We start from the raw sequence: 14,582 nt of genomic DNA, 5'->3' as shown, positions 1-14,582 counted from the left end.
TCGACTGTGTTTGATAGCAGTTGCTGTGTTGACCCAGTACTCATAGTCAATTTTAGAGGAGGAAGGGAGCCCGGTGGATTTCGACCACGGGAGTAAGGTACCCGAAGGATTTGGCATACAGACAATTTGGAACGAGAATGGAAGAAGGGACTTCAAAGCCGGATCATCATGGATGAGGTTGCAGATTGTAAAGCTGGAGGATTTGGTGACGCTCCTGTATGTATGATAGGAGTCTCGTATACGTTAAATAAATACTAGGGGAAACCAAGATTATATCCTATTATCCCTTCGATTAATCTCTAACGGTTATTTAGGACTACCGCTGCTAGTGCCTAGCCGCCCTTCTTAACCACTGATGAACCACTGATGAACCCGCAATCTCCTTCCTAATGAAATTTGATTTCCCCGAGTCGTAATCAAGCCAGACAATTCACAAACGGCAGGCCGACTTTTTCCTGGATCTCTCTGAATGCCTGAAGTAACTTTTCTTCCTCCAACCTTTTAGCAACTAGCTGCAAAGAAACAGGTGCATCCTTCTGCTTTACCGGGTCATAATGCTCGTATGCCCAGCTGTCGAATTCGTTCTTCGGGGTGTAAGTGGTGTCCTTGGCATCTCTCTCAGGATCCACCTTGGTAACGGGGAATACAAGGGCTGAATAATCGAGAAGATTGAATAAAGAAGTGTAACCCCAGTACCTCGAAGTGTTGTGAAGGGGGGCGGGCGTGGGGAATGCGGGACAGAGTATAACATCCATTTCGGGCGCAACATTGTTCCACTCTGTATCGGAACCAAGTCAGATCAGAATCAGGACTACCATGGATGATTGATGTACTAACCTTGTAGATAGGCGTAACGGAACATCTCCCGTTTTCCAGTCCAATCCCACACGCCCTGCTGGCTAAGTTCTTCGATGCCAGGGGCATCCCGCAAAGTCCAAGACGTGAGTGGCGTAAATGGCTCACCAGAAGCCTCGACATGCCTGGCAAATGCTTTTCCACCATCTGGAGCATAAAGCCTGGTCTATATAGGTTCATTGGTTAGTTCAGCTCACATTGATTACTGAAGTGATATAGACCGCTTACCAGAATCTCAAGAGCCTCCTTCTGTTGATATGCCTTCCATTCAATAACCTCAATACTATCCACCAATTTGAGACGCTCAACCACTTCTTTCAAGGCCCTTGTCACTGCCGGTGCGGGAGTAACGACATCGTCGGTCCACATCACACCGACGGTTAGCTTCTTGTTATCCAGGTGAATGTGCTTCTCATGGTCTCTCCAAGGGATTGGAAGCATCATCGAGTCTTTGACCCAGGGCTTTGATTCGATTATCGTCTTCATGAAAAGTTCAACACCGCCCAGTGTTGGTGAAATAGGCCCAAGTGTTCCCATAATTGTCTCACATCCGAGGACATAGGCAGCGCAACCGATTAGCGGCAGTCGACCGGTTGAAGGCTTTAGGCCATAGAGGCCACAATTGGCCGCGGGAGAGCGAATACTACCACCTGGATCTAATGTTAGCAATGAAGAAATCAATCCAGAGAATCTGGAAGCATACCGATGTCTGAGCCAATTCCTAGAGGACTGCCATAGAGGGCTTGCAAGGCTGACTCGCCGCCAGAAGAACCACCAGGTGTGAGAGCAGTATTATGTGGGTTGGTGGTGGTGCCAGTGATATTGCTGCAAGTTTCAAGAGCCATCTACCGCGAAACCAAGCAATTAGCCATAAATTAACACATTCCGAAATTTGGATCTGCTAACCAGTCCCTGTGGCTCGGTTGTTCTGGCATAAACAACGGCGCCGGCATCCAAGAGGATATTGACAATATTTGAATCATCTGGGCTCTCCTGGTTGAGCCAACTGACGAATCCAGCAGACAAGTCTCGTCCCTTGAGGCCTACATGTCCTTTAATGCTAATTGGTAAACCGTGAAGCGGACCACAGGGCTTTCCATGCTTTGCAACGTAATCGTCGAGTTCCTTGGCGCGGGCGATGGCACGGTCAGGAAGAAGCTCGTAAATACAGTTGGTCTAAGCAGATGAATGACAGTTAGTATTCAAAATTCGAGGTATTTGCTGGGCACAACCTGCAGCATTACTCACCAGCTTGTGAGCGATCGCAGCCCGCCGAAGAAAAGCGTTTGTTACCGTGATCGCAGTCAATTTACCCGTTGCAAGAGAAGCCACCAAGGTCTCAGCGGAGCTCTCTGTAATAGCGATCTCCGTCTGCGAAAGGTGCTTTCTGGGGAAATCTATCACCCTGCCTGTGTGTGTATCGGGAAGAGCAGCGATGGCGGGGTCAGCCTGCTCTATAGAACGATCGCGCACTGCCTGGACCTGGCGGGCAGACTCTTGCCAGGAAAGCTTCTGTTGAGGCACCACAGTCATTTTTCTAGCTGAGGTTGGGTGGTTTCAGGTCTGGGTTGGTTGAACGAGTTCTGTAGAATGCAGCACTGTCTAAGAAAAACGGAAGCTGGGCATCCTTCCATCATCTTCGCAGTACACCGGGCACACGAGGAGTGTGCGACCATGCAGGGAAAAGGCTCCAGTTCCTGGCCCCAATGTTGCATCTCCATTGAATTGGACGGCAGCAATAGGCGATCCTGTGCGGGCCGTGTCTCCACTGTGCGGCGCCGAGAGGCCCCAACACACTTTAATTGCAGGTCCCAATGTTGCATTGTTGTATTTGCCCAAGCGGAACAAAGGACCATGCGACTCTCAGGTTAGACTAGCCCCGGTGACACCCGCCCGCTCCCGAATAGCGGGCCGTGGATCTGCAGTCGTCATCTCGAGTTTCAAGTCGTGCCATCCTCGCAGGATTTTCACATGTGGGTAACATCCTGTAGCATCCCTGCAAGATGTGATAGATTTGGGGGCCGAGCACCCTTGAAAATGAATTTGAGGATGACTGCTGGGCGAGACTTTAACGAAATAAAGGTTTATACTCTTCATATAATCAGGGCCTTGAATTGTGAGAAGTGGGAGTTGACAACTCCTGTCGGCACATATGACCGACCTTCAGGAGGACTTCGGACCAACGCTATGGACGGTGAACACAATCTTCATTGTACTAGCTACACTCGCTGTTGTTGCTCGCTTTGGGGCTCGACGACTGCGAAAGTTGTCTCTCGGTGCAGATGACTGGATTATCTGCGTAGCCCTTTTGTGGGACTGGCTCTTATATGGGATATTCGTGGGATGTTAGTACTACGATTATGACTACGATCATGCTAAAGAATCACAGTACTAATACTGACGTGCTTTCAGGTCGGATTAATGGCCTTGGCAAGCACCGAGCAACCCTCTCACCAGAAAAAGTCGCTATATTCACGGAGCTCCTCTACTTCTTCCAGATCTTCTATGTGCTCGGTCCCCCGAGTGTGAAACTGGCACTGCTCTTTCTGTACAGACGCATTTTCGAGCATTCGAGTTTCTTGCGAATTGTCGACGGCATGATTGTTCTAATATCTGTGTGGGCAACTACCATGACTTTCCTCGCCATTTTCAACTGCAAGCCGATTAGCGCCTTCTGGACAACGGAGGGAACTTGTTTTGACTTTAAGCAATTTGCCATCGGCTACGCAATTGTAAATATTATCAGTGATTTTGCAGTTTGGTTGATGCCAATTCCTAGAGTGTGGAATATTCAGCTTCCGAAACCGCAGAAGATTGCTCTGTCCCTAATTTTTGCATTGGGTCTTTTGTATGGATATTCTTTCTTTTCTATCCTACTCAAAGGTACAGATAAGTGCCAATATTCATGCCTTGCTGATACATCATTCTCTCCCAGTGATTGCGCTGCAGCTATGGCCCGCCTTCTCCTCTCAATGCTTGTCCTAGGCGAATACGACACCACATGGCTCTATGCAAAGGGATACATGTGGTCCATTATCGAAGTCTCAACGGGCATTGTCTGCACATGTCTGCCAACGATGCGAGTACTCTTGAAGACAGCCTTCGGTGGCGCTTTTGCAAGAATCTTCGGCATGTACAGCGGGAAGGCCAGCCATCAGATGTCAAGCAATACGCCTCGGTCTAGGACAAATGAGTATTATAATGATATTGGAGAGGTCAGGTCGGCGAAGGTCTTTTCCAACGCCCATCGTACAAACGATATTTCGGGATCGCATGGTGCAGACTGGGACGCGAGCTCCCAACAGATTCTGGTGACCGAGGAGGTAAATATTGAACTTCAGCCAGGCAAAGAGGCATCTGTAAAGATCAATTAATTCGCTCACTGGACTAAAGTGTTTGTCCATTTCTGTTGAGGAATCTATTCAACTACCTTGCCTAATCTGGGCGCTACCTACCCCGAAATACGTATTTCCTGAACGGGCACGCCTTGTGGAAAACTTTACGGACCCGAAGCAGAGAACTTGACGAGGACAGCTGTTTGCACGTCGTATCTAGGATATACGGACATGGTTGCGCTCTTGCGGCTCTGCGAACCGAGTAGGCGAGGCAACCGAGTCAATTGGAATCTCGATGATGAGGATGACCTGCTTGAACAGCTAGAAGAATCCACGTCTCCTGAGCATTGACGCCGATGGTGATTCCCATTAGACCGTCGTTGCCACTATGTTGATATGTATACGTGATCCTCTTTTCAATACGTGCTCCATGCTCATGGCAGGTTTCATACTGTAGCTGTTGCACACTATGATCGATAGGCACGTTATGGTCGATAGGCCGTAGCATGGACCGCCTCTATACATCGCAGCAGAATAACATCGCCGCTCAGACTCGCGCCTGGGCGACGTAAGACAAGACTTTCCATTTATCACAAGACTCCCGAGGTCAACCTGACCTCGCACAACAGATGTACATGCACTATTATCATTATCACCGCCCACCCTTCTATGCTATACAATACATTCAGTCATCCCTAATTTTTACCTCCTTCCACGCCTGAATAGCAACAACCCCCAATATCATCAAGAACAAGAAAATAAGAATAAACGTCCTCGAGACAATGCCACAAGACTTCTGCGCACTCTCGCGTCTCTCCCTTCGCTCTCGTTGGCGATCACATTCAGCACAGTGAGCATGCTGATTATCCTGTGTTGACAGGGGGATCGAAGAGGGATCTCCGGTATGCTGATGTTGATGGGCTTGCTCAACGTCTACATCCGCTGTGTCGTCGATTTGACCGACCATGGCATACTATTCAGTCATTTAAAGTGATCAGTAACACACCACATGCTATGGGTATGCGACAAAGAATGTGTTAAGCACTCCACTTACACCAGCGCGACCGCCACCAGGGCGCTCATGGAATAGATCCTCGTAAGCCGGGGCTGCTTCAGTGGGAGATGAATTGCCCATGATGAATATGTATGTTCAGTTCGTGTTGGATGGACTAGTGGTCGTTGTAAGGCGGGGTGGAGAACATTCAAGAATCACAGGTCGATCTGAGATGTTTATCTAAGGGGCTAGCTAGGCTAGGCAACAGTTGACTAAAGTGGTTAAGTGGGGAAGTGTGGCTGAGAGACTTTGTATACTGTATGTACCTCTATGAAGTCATCTATACTGTAGTCATGTACAAAACCATGTAGCGAAGTACAGTATTTGGCGAGAATGTATGGTCATAGACCAAACAAGTTCATGATATCTGTATGCACTTTCCGCCCCCACCCTTAGTCAAGAACGCCCGACACATCCCTGGCAAAGATCCACACTTGTAGCGCACTTAAGAGCGGAGTGTCCCAACCCTCCGATGACATCGTCACCTTCATTCGTGTTAAAGTGTTGGAGGTAACTATCCCGCTCTCTACATATAACCCCCATTCTCAATGAACCGAAAACCTTTAATACAATACTCTCATACACCCTGTACACCCTATCCTCTGTTCAAACCCTACTTACAAGGTGGACTATAGTTAACCCAAATCCCAAACAGCCTCGCTATCCAACTCCGACTCCGACTACACGATCATCCCTCCATAATGGTCTTCGCATGGCTAAAAACCTTCTTCACATCCCCATCAGAAGAGAAACAACCCCAATCATCAAAACGAGAGACCAGATCACACGGTCGGTCACATAGCAAAAAGGTCCGCGATCGGGAACGCGAGTTGCGCAGGGAGTGGACTGGTCAGAAGGGGGATTGGAATAAGTTTCAGTCGAAGGGGGGTGCGTTTGTCGGAGGTGTATGTTGAGTTTGAATCTGCTGCGTCTTGTTCTATTTCTTTATCTATTTACTAGCTGATATGATACCATGAGGTGTACCTGCACTGATGCATAGGCATGATTTAAATTTACATTTGCATTTACAATTACGATGGCGATGTATAAGACGGGAGAAAGGCGTTAAAGTAGAACAGATAGATTATCATGTTGAAATTTGATATAGGACATATAGTAAATGCCGAGATGAATCCTAAAGAAAAGAAAAAGAAAAAAACAAACACCATGCAACAGAGAAACAGTGAAACACTAACAACTTATAAGAAAAAAGAAACAAGAAAAAACATCAAGTCATAATAGATACTCTAATCAAGTAATCAAAGACCAAGCCTATATTTAAGCAGAGCCAAGATACTTGAGCACATTCTCACGCTCCTCAACAGGCAGCATAGAAAGGACTTGCTGAACACCACGAAGACCACCCTCCTTGTTACCAATAAGCAGCTGAGCAACCTCAGACGCGACGCCCTCAGTACGGAGAGCCTCGACCTTGTTCTGCACCAGCTTCTTGTTCTCCTCATACCAAGTAGCGACCTTGTGGTCGTTGTGCTCGAGCTCCTCATCGAGCAGACCAGTCCAGGCGTGCAGGGTGCGGAGGTGGGTAGCGCGCGGGGAGAGGTCAGGGGAGTCAGTCGTAGTAGTAGCAGCGGGGGAGCCAGAGGCGGCCACCATGCGCTTGACGATGAGCTCTTCGCTGAGACGGCGGCGCAGACGCCAGTAGAAGAAGCGGCGGGCGTTTTGCCATTGCAGGGGCTTGCGAATGGTGTTCTTGGCTTCCATGCGGCCAGCGCGGTCGTGCAGGTCGGCGAATTGGAGGGCGATCTGCATGTACACGGGCAGGAGCTGCTCTTCGCGGGCGGCCATCTTGGTCTTGATCTCGGAGAGCTGCTCCTTGGTGAGGGAGGTGTCTCCCAGAGCGCGGCGGAGCTCGCCGTAGGCTGTGTCCAGGCGGGCCATGGTGTCGAGCTGCTTGTCGCGGCGGTACTTGATGCCAACGATACCCTCGGGCTCGAGGACACCTCCGCGGGCGTCTTCGTCGGCGTACATCTCCATCTGGTCCGGGTTGATGGTGGGGTCGACGACGACCCAGGATCCACCGCGGAGCTCGCCGTGGGGAGGGATGTAGACGAAGATGGGCTGCTCGTACTTGACGAGGGCGTCGACGATGTAGGAACCATACTTGAGGACCTCGTTGTACATGTCACGCTGGCCACCGGAGAATCCTCTCCAGTTGGCGAGGATCATGACGGGCAGCTGCTCTCCGTTGTTGAAGTCGCGCAGGGCCTGGGCGGTCTTGAAGGCGGAGTTGGGATACCAGACACCACCAGCCTCAGTGGAGATCATCTCCATGGAGTCGGGGTTGGCGGGGTCGGCAGGGGTGACGTTCTCGACGGAGCGGGTCTCGACGGCGATCACACCCATGGGGATACCACCAAGACGGGCACGGCCAACAACGACAGTGCGGGCCCAGCCACCGAGGGCCTCCTCGAAGGAGCCCTTGTCGAACAGACCAGGCAGGAAGCCGTCAGCATCCTCCTTACCACCGATGAGATGGCGGACATCATACGGCTGCTTGGGAGGAGGGAAGTAGGCGACATCACGGTCCCAGTCATCGGACCAGGGGCGGATGGGGATGGGAGCACCCTTTTTGTCGGGGACGAAGGACATCCACTCAACAATCTTCTGGACACCCTCGAAGTCGTCGTTGGCGGTCATGTGGGAAACACCATTCTTGTACATGATCTGGGTACCACCGAGCTGCAGGTTGGAAGTGTAAACCTCGCGACCGAGCAGCTTGTTGATGGCAGGGGCACCAGTGAGGATAATGGGCTGGCCCTCAACCTGGATAGCACGCTGACCGAGACGAACAAGGTAGGCACCGATACCGACGGAACGGCAAGTCACCAGGGTGATGGTGAAGATGTCCTCGTAAGCCCTGGAGGTGGCACCGGCAATGAGACCGGAGCCCTTCAGACACTCAACACCAAGACCATCCTTGGCACCAATGACGGTGGTGATCTTGTGACGCACCTCACCCTCATCAGTGATCTCCTCAGTGATGACCTCCTTCTTCTTGCTGGCATCGAAGCGCTTCTTGACCTCAGGGGTGAGGTAGAGGTACTTGAAGCCGGCCTCGGGCTTCTCGGGGTTGTTCCAGGCAACGGAGAAGTAGGGGATCAGCTCATCAGCCATACCAATGCGAGCACCGGAGTTGGCAGACAGGTAGATGCGAGGAATACCCATTTTGCGGGCGAGCTCAGTGCACTTGTGGAAGAACTTGTCTTCCTGAGGACCGAACGAACCAATCTGGAAGGTGATGTCGTTGGCGACGATGATGAAACGTCTGCCGCGGGGGTACTCAGGAGTACGGGCAGTGACGATCCAACCAACCATACCGTGGGAGTTGGTACCGGGCTCGCGAGACACCTCGACAAGGTTGTCGGTGTCATCAAGAACAAGCTCGCTGTAGTCAATGCACTCGCCAACAGGAGGACGCTTCTCGTACAGAGAAGGAATCTTCTCAGCAACCTTGGTCCAGCTGTTCTGGAAGGCCTGGCGGAAGAGCTCGGGGAAATCGTACACGTACTGGGTTCCCATCAAGTGAGCCTTGTAACGCTTGGGCTGCAGCCACTCCTTGGTAGGGTAAGGAGTGGAGACAGGGCGCATGTGCATGGAGCCCAGCTTCGTGGTGCCACCAATGCTCTGGAAGATCCACTCGCCCTTCTCGGACTTGCGCTCGATGTACAGCTCAACGTTGATGATGAAACCGTAGGTGTTGCTGATGATCACACGCAGCGGGTAGGGCATGCCAGTAGCCGGGTCAGTGCAGAGGATACGGATCTCAGCACCGGTGACACGGAGACGCCACAGGCGGCGACCGAAGCGGTCGAGGAAACCGGCAAGGGCCTGCTCGACATCGACGGGCTGGAGGTTGAAGACGGGGGAGAAGTTGATGAAGATGTGGTTCAAATCAGAGTTGTTGTTGCCAATAATCTCCAGAGCATCCAGGATGTCGTTCATCAGGCGGTCAGCCTCCGAGATCAGGTACTCGGCGGTGGGGATATCGTCGCGAAGACGGCCGGGACGAACGACAGCGCGGATGAAGTAACGCTTGTCAATGGCCTTGTCGTTCTCGGGACCCTTGCCAATAGCCTCGTAAACGTGAATGTTACGGTTCTCGGTGAAGACGGGCTTGATGTTGAACTTGCTCAGACGGCCAAGCTCTAACTGGAAGGCAAGAGCAGGCTCGCTGTGACGGATACTCAGATCCTCCTCGTAGTGGGGACCACGGAAGGTGAAGTAGCCGGGGTAGACACCCTGCTTGCCACAGATGAAGGTAACACGACGAATACGGCGGGCTAGAAGCTCGTCCTTGCAGTCGGCGAGCATCTTCTGCATCTGGGCAACGATCTCAGAGTCATCCTGCTCCTCAATATCGCGAATAGCGATGTTGCAGACACCGGTGAGCTCGCTGTCGCTCTCGGGCTTGGGAATGGGACGACGCTTGCCCTCAAGGTTGGCAATCAGACCGTGATCACTGGGGCGCTTGGCAGGGCCGCCAAGAGGGAAAGCCTCGAGAGCCTTGGAAAGGTACTCCTCAGCGTCCTCCAGGTACTGCACAGGGATGATAACACCCTTACGAACGGGGTCGCTGGTAGGGTCGTTGACAAGGTAAGACATGTCGCTGATGGAGTTGATACGCTTGAAGGGGTTGCTCTCGGCAATGGGGGTACCAGGGGCCGAGGGCTGGGTGGAAGAAAGCGATCCGAATTCAGGCTGGCCAAGCTTGCCGAGGGTGAAGTCCCAGGACAGGAAGGGCTGCTCACTGGAAGAGTTGTACTCAATGCCCTTGAGAGTGTAGGCACGGTAGGCACGGCGAATGTAGACTTCCAGAGAGGCGAGGGTCACCCAGGGGTCGGAGTGGACGAAGAAGCGGGGCAGCACATCGAAGACGGTGTACTTGGAGTCAACGACCTCCTTGAGGACCTCGAAAGCAGGCTCACGGTGCTCCCAACCGGTCTCGCCGTAGCGGGACTCAACAACAGAGGACTTGAGAATGTGCTCCATCTGGGAGAGACGCTCCTCGAGAGAGGGCATAGCACACTGGATCAGAACCTCACGGGCTTTGAGGGTGACCTTGGCGGAGGAGCGAGACTCGAGCTCGGTCAGCTTCTTGAGGACAGGCTTGAAGTACTTGCCAACATTCTCCACGTTGGGCTGGTTGGGGCGGTACATGTCGAGGATAGCCAGGATCAGGTTGTTCTTGGAACCGATGCGACTGTGGGAGAGGACAGTGTGGACAATGCCGGTGATGTCCTCCTTGTTCTCCTCACGAAGCTTCAGGATGACATCCTCATCACGGTAGTTGTGGGTAGCGAACAGCTTCTCAACCTCGTAGTACTGCTCAAGCAGACCAATGAACACATTATACTCGTTGGACTTGAGACCGTCGAGGTACTTGTTGATGACCTGGATCAAGGGTAGCAAAGTAGTCTTGAGGATCTCAGCATCGGCAGGGTTGATGTTCTCCTCGATGAAGCGAACAATGGTCTTCTGGAGCTGCTTGGCAGGGAACTCAGCCTTGCGAGCCTTGGCCTTGTCAACCACGGCCTGGAGCGAAGCATCCAGCTTCTGGGGCATGCGAGAGTGCAGGGCAGAAGACTGGGCGTTCCACTCGCCGTAAGGCAGCTCAGGGTTGCGCAGAACCTCAACCAGCTCCTTCAAGGTGGTACCCATGATGACCTGGTTGTCGAAACCGCGCAGAATGTTCTCCAGAATGCTATGCAACAGGAAGAACTGCTGAGGAGGCTTGGTACCGACCACAACGGGGGAGCCAAGCTCGGGCAGCTGACCAGTGAAGGGCTGAGCGTGCTTGACGCGCGAGGGGTCATCAAGAGCAAGGATACCAAGAATATCACCAGCCTCGAGGGTGGCTCCGGGCTGCTTAATGAGCTGAACAACACCATCCTCCTGGGCAATGAGGGGCATGTACATCTTCATGACTTCAACCTCGGCGTAAGCCTGGCCAGAGCGGACGTGCTCACCATTCTCAACAGTGAACTTGACAAGCTTACCGGGAGAAGGAGTACGGAGCTGAGTGGGGTCGTTCTCCTGCTCAAGAAGACAGGTCTTGCCATCGACACTCAAACGAGTGGCAGCGGGCTCCTCCTTCCAGTAGACGTTGTGACTGCGTCCGCTGAGGAGAACCAGGAGACCACCATCAGCAAGGGCGCGGACACCAACGGAGCACTTGGAGCCGTTGATGAAGAGGTGGTAGCTGTCCAAGCTGGCACGGGTAGCAGTGAACTTGTAGCGCTCGCCCTCGTAGATGAAATCGACGGGGAAGACAGTCTTGAGGATTTCCTTGGAGGGGACCTGACCCTTTCCGAGGCCGTTGCGGTACTCCTCAATTCCAGCCTCGCTGGCGAGGTGGGCCTTGGTGACAGCACCACAGATGATGGCAACGATCTGATCGGGGCGCTCGGCAGTCAGCTTGTTAGAGATAAGCTGGTCCAACCAACCCGTAGTGATGGTGTTGTCCTCGAAGGCGGGAGTCTCGAGAAGCTTGATCAGGTACTCGACAGTGGTACGGAAATCGCCACGGATGCTCAATTCCTTGAGGGCAACAACCATGTGCTTCCGCGAGGCAGAACGGTTCTCACCATACGCAAAAATGTGACCGAACTGACTGTCGGAGAAACTGTGGATACCACCGGCAGTACCGACGGAGAAGTAACCCCAGACGTTTGAGGAAGAACGGAAGTTCAGCTCGTGCATGGTACCGCTAGAAGGCTTGAAGCCCTCACCAGGGTCTTCGGAGGTGATACGACAGGCAGTGGTGTGGCCCTTGGGCTGAGGACGGCGCTGGGTCTGGTAGCTCTCCTCGGTGGAAAAGTCGAAGTCAATTTCGGCGGAGGTGTTGGGATCGACACCGTAGAGCAGACGAATGTCGCGGATGCGGTGTAGGGGAATACCCATGGCAATTTGGAGCTGAGCAGCGGGGAGGTTGACTCCAGAGACCATTTCAGTGGTGGGATGCTCGACCTGAAGACGGGGGTTCAACTCGAGGAAGTAGAACTTGTCGTCCGAGTGCGAGTACAGGTACTCGACGGTACCAGCAGAAACGTATCCGACCAAGCGACCAAGGCTGACGGCAGCGCGCTCCATAGCCTGGAAGGTAGGCTGCTTGGCGATAGTCACAGGAGCCTCCTCAATAATCTTCTGGTGGCGACGCTGAACGGAACAATCACGACCGAACAGGGAAATGTTGTTACCGTACTGATCAGCCAGCAACTGAACCTCCAGATGGCGGGCGTTTCCGGCCAGCTTCATAATGAAGATAGGCGAACCCGGAATCTCGTTGGCGGCGGCATTGTAGAGAGAAACGAACTCCTCCTCGTTCTCGACCTTTCGGATACCCTTACCACCACCGCCTTCGGAGGCCTTGATCATAACGGGGAAGCCAATCTCCTTGGCCTTCTCCAGACCTTCCTGAGGGGAGAAAGTACAGCCCTTGTTGTAGACATCGTCCTCGACTGTCACGATACCGTTGTCATCGAGCTTCACAGCGTCGACACCGGTTCCAGACCAGGGGATACACGGCACACCAGCGTGCTGTGCAACAATGGTGGAGGAAATCTTGTCACCCAATGAGCGCATGGCCGAAGCAGGGGGTCCAATGAAAATGATCTTCTTAGGAGAAGCAGCCAGCGACTCGGGTAACCGAGGGTTTTCGGAAGCGTGACCCCTAACACAGCGTCAGTTCGTGCATTCTCTCTGCTCTTGTAAAGCGTGCTTACCATCCTGCCCACACGGCGTGGACATCCATCCGCTCCGCCACATCGACAATCAACTCGACGTTGGCATAGTTATTATTATTCGTTCCACCGGGGACCTCGACGTATTGATCGGCCATACGGATGTAGTCGGCGTTGGCGTGCAGATCTTCCGGCGTGGCCATCACAGTGAACTGGATGGCCCGCTCGTTGCCAAAGGTCTCGTAGGCCCATTTCCGCACTGACCGGATTTCTTTGACAGCGGCGATACCGTTGTTGGCAATAAGCACCTATCGAGAAGGTCAATCCAGTCCATTACCATTATCTCGCATTTGGGGGCCGGGGCCGCGGTGAGCCGTGGGAGCCATACCGATGTGATGACGGAGTGACCGTCGTGAGCGGCCACGAAGTCCTTCACGCTACTCGGGCTTGCTGATTCGAGGGCATTGCCACCGATGAAATGTGAGGGGATGTTGTATTTGGCGGCCATTGAGCTGCCGTTGCCGTTTGTGATGCCCATGATTAAATGAGACAGCTCCCAGGCAGTAGTGGAAGAAGTCAAAGCTCCGGGTACGGAGTGCGATTAAAAGTAATGTACAACGAAGTGGCGGAAACTGCCCGATTGGTGGCTAGAGTCGGAGGGGGAAGAGATAGAAAGGAGTAGAAGGAATGGAGACTCGGGAGTTAGATCTGCAGAAGGAAGGGAAAAGCTCTCGTCAGCGTCAAGTTCGAGGAAACATAGCGCCAAATGCGGAATCGGCCTGCAGTTTGGTCGCAAACGGCCAGATCGGAGCAATTCAGGCACAGGAGGGTTGCACTCACCGGGACCACCAAAACCCGTAAAAATTAATCAAGATGCAAAAAGAGATTCAGGAATCTGGCCTCAAGAAGAATAAGAAAAAAATGCTGAGGGATGATTACCTGGAGTCCCACCAAGGTGGAGATCCCAACTGCGGCGATGGGCCTAAGTACCCCTGCATAGTTAATAGTATGGAGAGGTACTTCCAGCCCAGGAACACTTTCCCCAACTCCCTGGCTTTGTTGGGCCGGTTCCACTACCACTGACGCCCACCAATTCCACCACGGCAATTTTATGTTAAGTGGCTGTTAGATTATGAGAGAATAGTTTAGACATAGCTTGTCGATATTTACATGTAGTTCATGTTCTATCTAATTGCCTTCCATATGTATATCTCTTGAGATATACCCATTTGGTGACCGAAGCCCGAGGGGTTTCGGTGGGATCAACAATTTCGAAGGGTTGCAGATCCGGTATACATTCAAGCTACCATTCCATACTTCGATCCAATGCTATCCAATGCGATGCTAAGAGTATAGCGGAATAAATTAAATCTAGATTCACGTCACCTCAATGGCGCGGACGCTAAGCCTATTCCGCACCTGCGCATTATTCAACAGCATAGCCCTCCCTCACAGTTCCCTGTTTACAGGGTTAGTTTGGTATATCTTGGGGAACCCTATATTGAAGTCAAAATATTATATTCGTGTAGAGTACCCATCATGCTGGGAGGTGATAGCTTAAGTGTTGAGCGCTTCTATATGCAACTCTATACCGGCAGATATATATGCAGCCACATGGGACTCGACCCCGCTGATACG

The 14,582-nt window shown here is 52.3% G+C and overlaps 4 protein-coding genes across 4 annotated transcripts; 1 reads left to right on the top strand and 3 right to left on the bottom strand.

The window, feature by feature from the left end:
* Positions 1 to 416: 416 nt before the first annotated feature.
* Positions 417 to 2,388, bottom strand: N7446_006488 (uncharacterized protein; the record flags this gene model as incomplete). The annotated part of the gene is made up of 6 exons (XM_058515236.1): positions 417 to 778; positions 838 to 1,021; positions 1,084 to 1,505; positions 1,559 to 1,700; positions 1,762 to 2,031; positions 2,104 to 2,388. The coding sequence occupies 6 exons, from the start codon at positions 2,386 to 2,388 to the stop codon at positions 417 to 419; spliced, it is 1,665 nt and encodes a 554-aa protein (XP_058372414.1).
* A 619-nt stretch (positions 2,389 to 3,007) lies between these two features.
* Positions 3,008 to 4,229, top strand: N7446_006487 (uncharacterized protein; the record flags this gene model as incomplete). The annotated part of the gene is made up of 3 exons (XM_058515235.1): positions 3,008 to 3,200; positions 3,268 to 3,703; positions 3,791 to 4,229. The coding sequence occupies 3 exons, from the start codon at positions 3,008 to 3,010 to the stop codon at positions 4,227 to 4,229; spliced, it is 1,068 nt and encodes a 355-aa protein (XP_058372413.1).
* A 646-nt stretch (positions 4,230 to 4,875) lies between these two features.
* On the bottom strand, positions 4,876 to 5,325 carry N7446_006486 (uncharacterized protein; the record flags this gene model as incomplete). Its single annotated transcript, XM_058515234.1, has 2 exons — positions 4,876 to 5,163; positions 5,245 to 5,325. The coding sequence occupies 2 exons, from the start codon at positions 5,323 to 5,325 to the stop codon at positions 4,876 to 4,878; spliced, it is 369 nt and encodes a 122-aa protein (XP_058372412.1).
* A 995-nt stretch (positions 5,326 to 6,320) lies between these two features.
* N7446_006485 (acetyl-CoA carboxylase ACC1) lies at positions 6,321 to 13,840 on the bottom strand. Its single transcript, XM_058515233.1, has 4 exons — positions 13,785 to 13,840; positions 13,333 to 13,652; positions 12,987 to 13,252; positions 6,321 to 12,934 (listed from the first exon to the last, which is right to left on the bottom strand). Exons 2-4 carry the CDS (start codon positions 13,480 to 13,482, stop codon positions 6,523 to 6,525), a joined length of 6,828 nt encoding a protein of 2,275 aa, XP_058372411.1. The 5' UTR covers positions 13,483 to 13,652; positions 13,785 to 13,840; the 3' UTR covers positions 6,321 to 6,522.
* Positions 13,841 to 14,582: the final 742 nt, after the last annotated feature.

The sequence above is a fragment of the Penicillium canescens genome (genome assembly GCF_028828765.1).
Source record: "Penicillium canescens strain IBT 15451 chromosome Unknown utg000004l_segment0_segment0, whole genome shotgun sequence".
Taxonomy (NCBI): Eukaryota; Fungi; Ascomycota; class Eurotiomycetes; order Eurotiales; family Aspergillaceae; genus Penicillium; species Penicillium canescens.
Note: the sequence above shows the minus strand (reverse complement) of the source record. Positions and strands in the feature narration are given on the sequence as shown.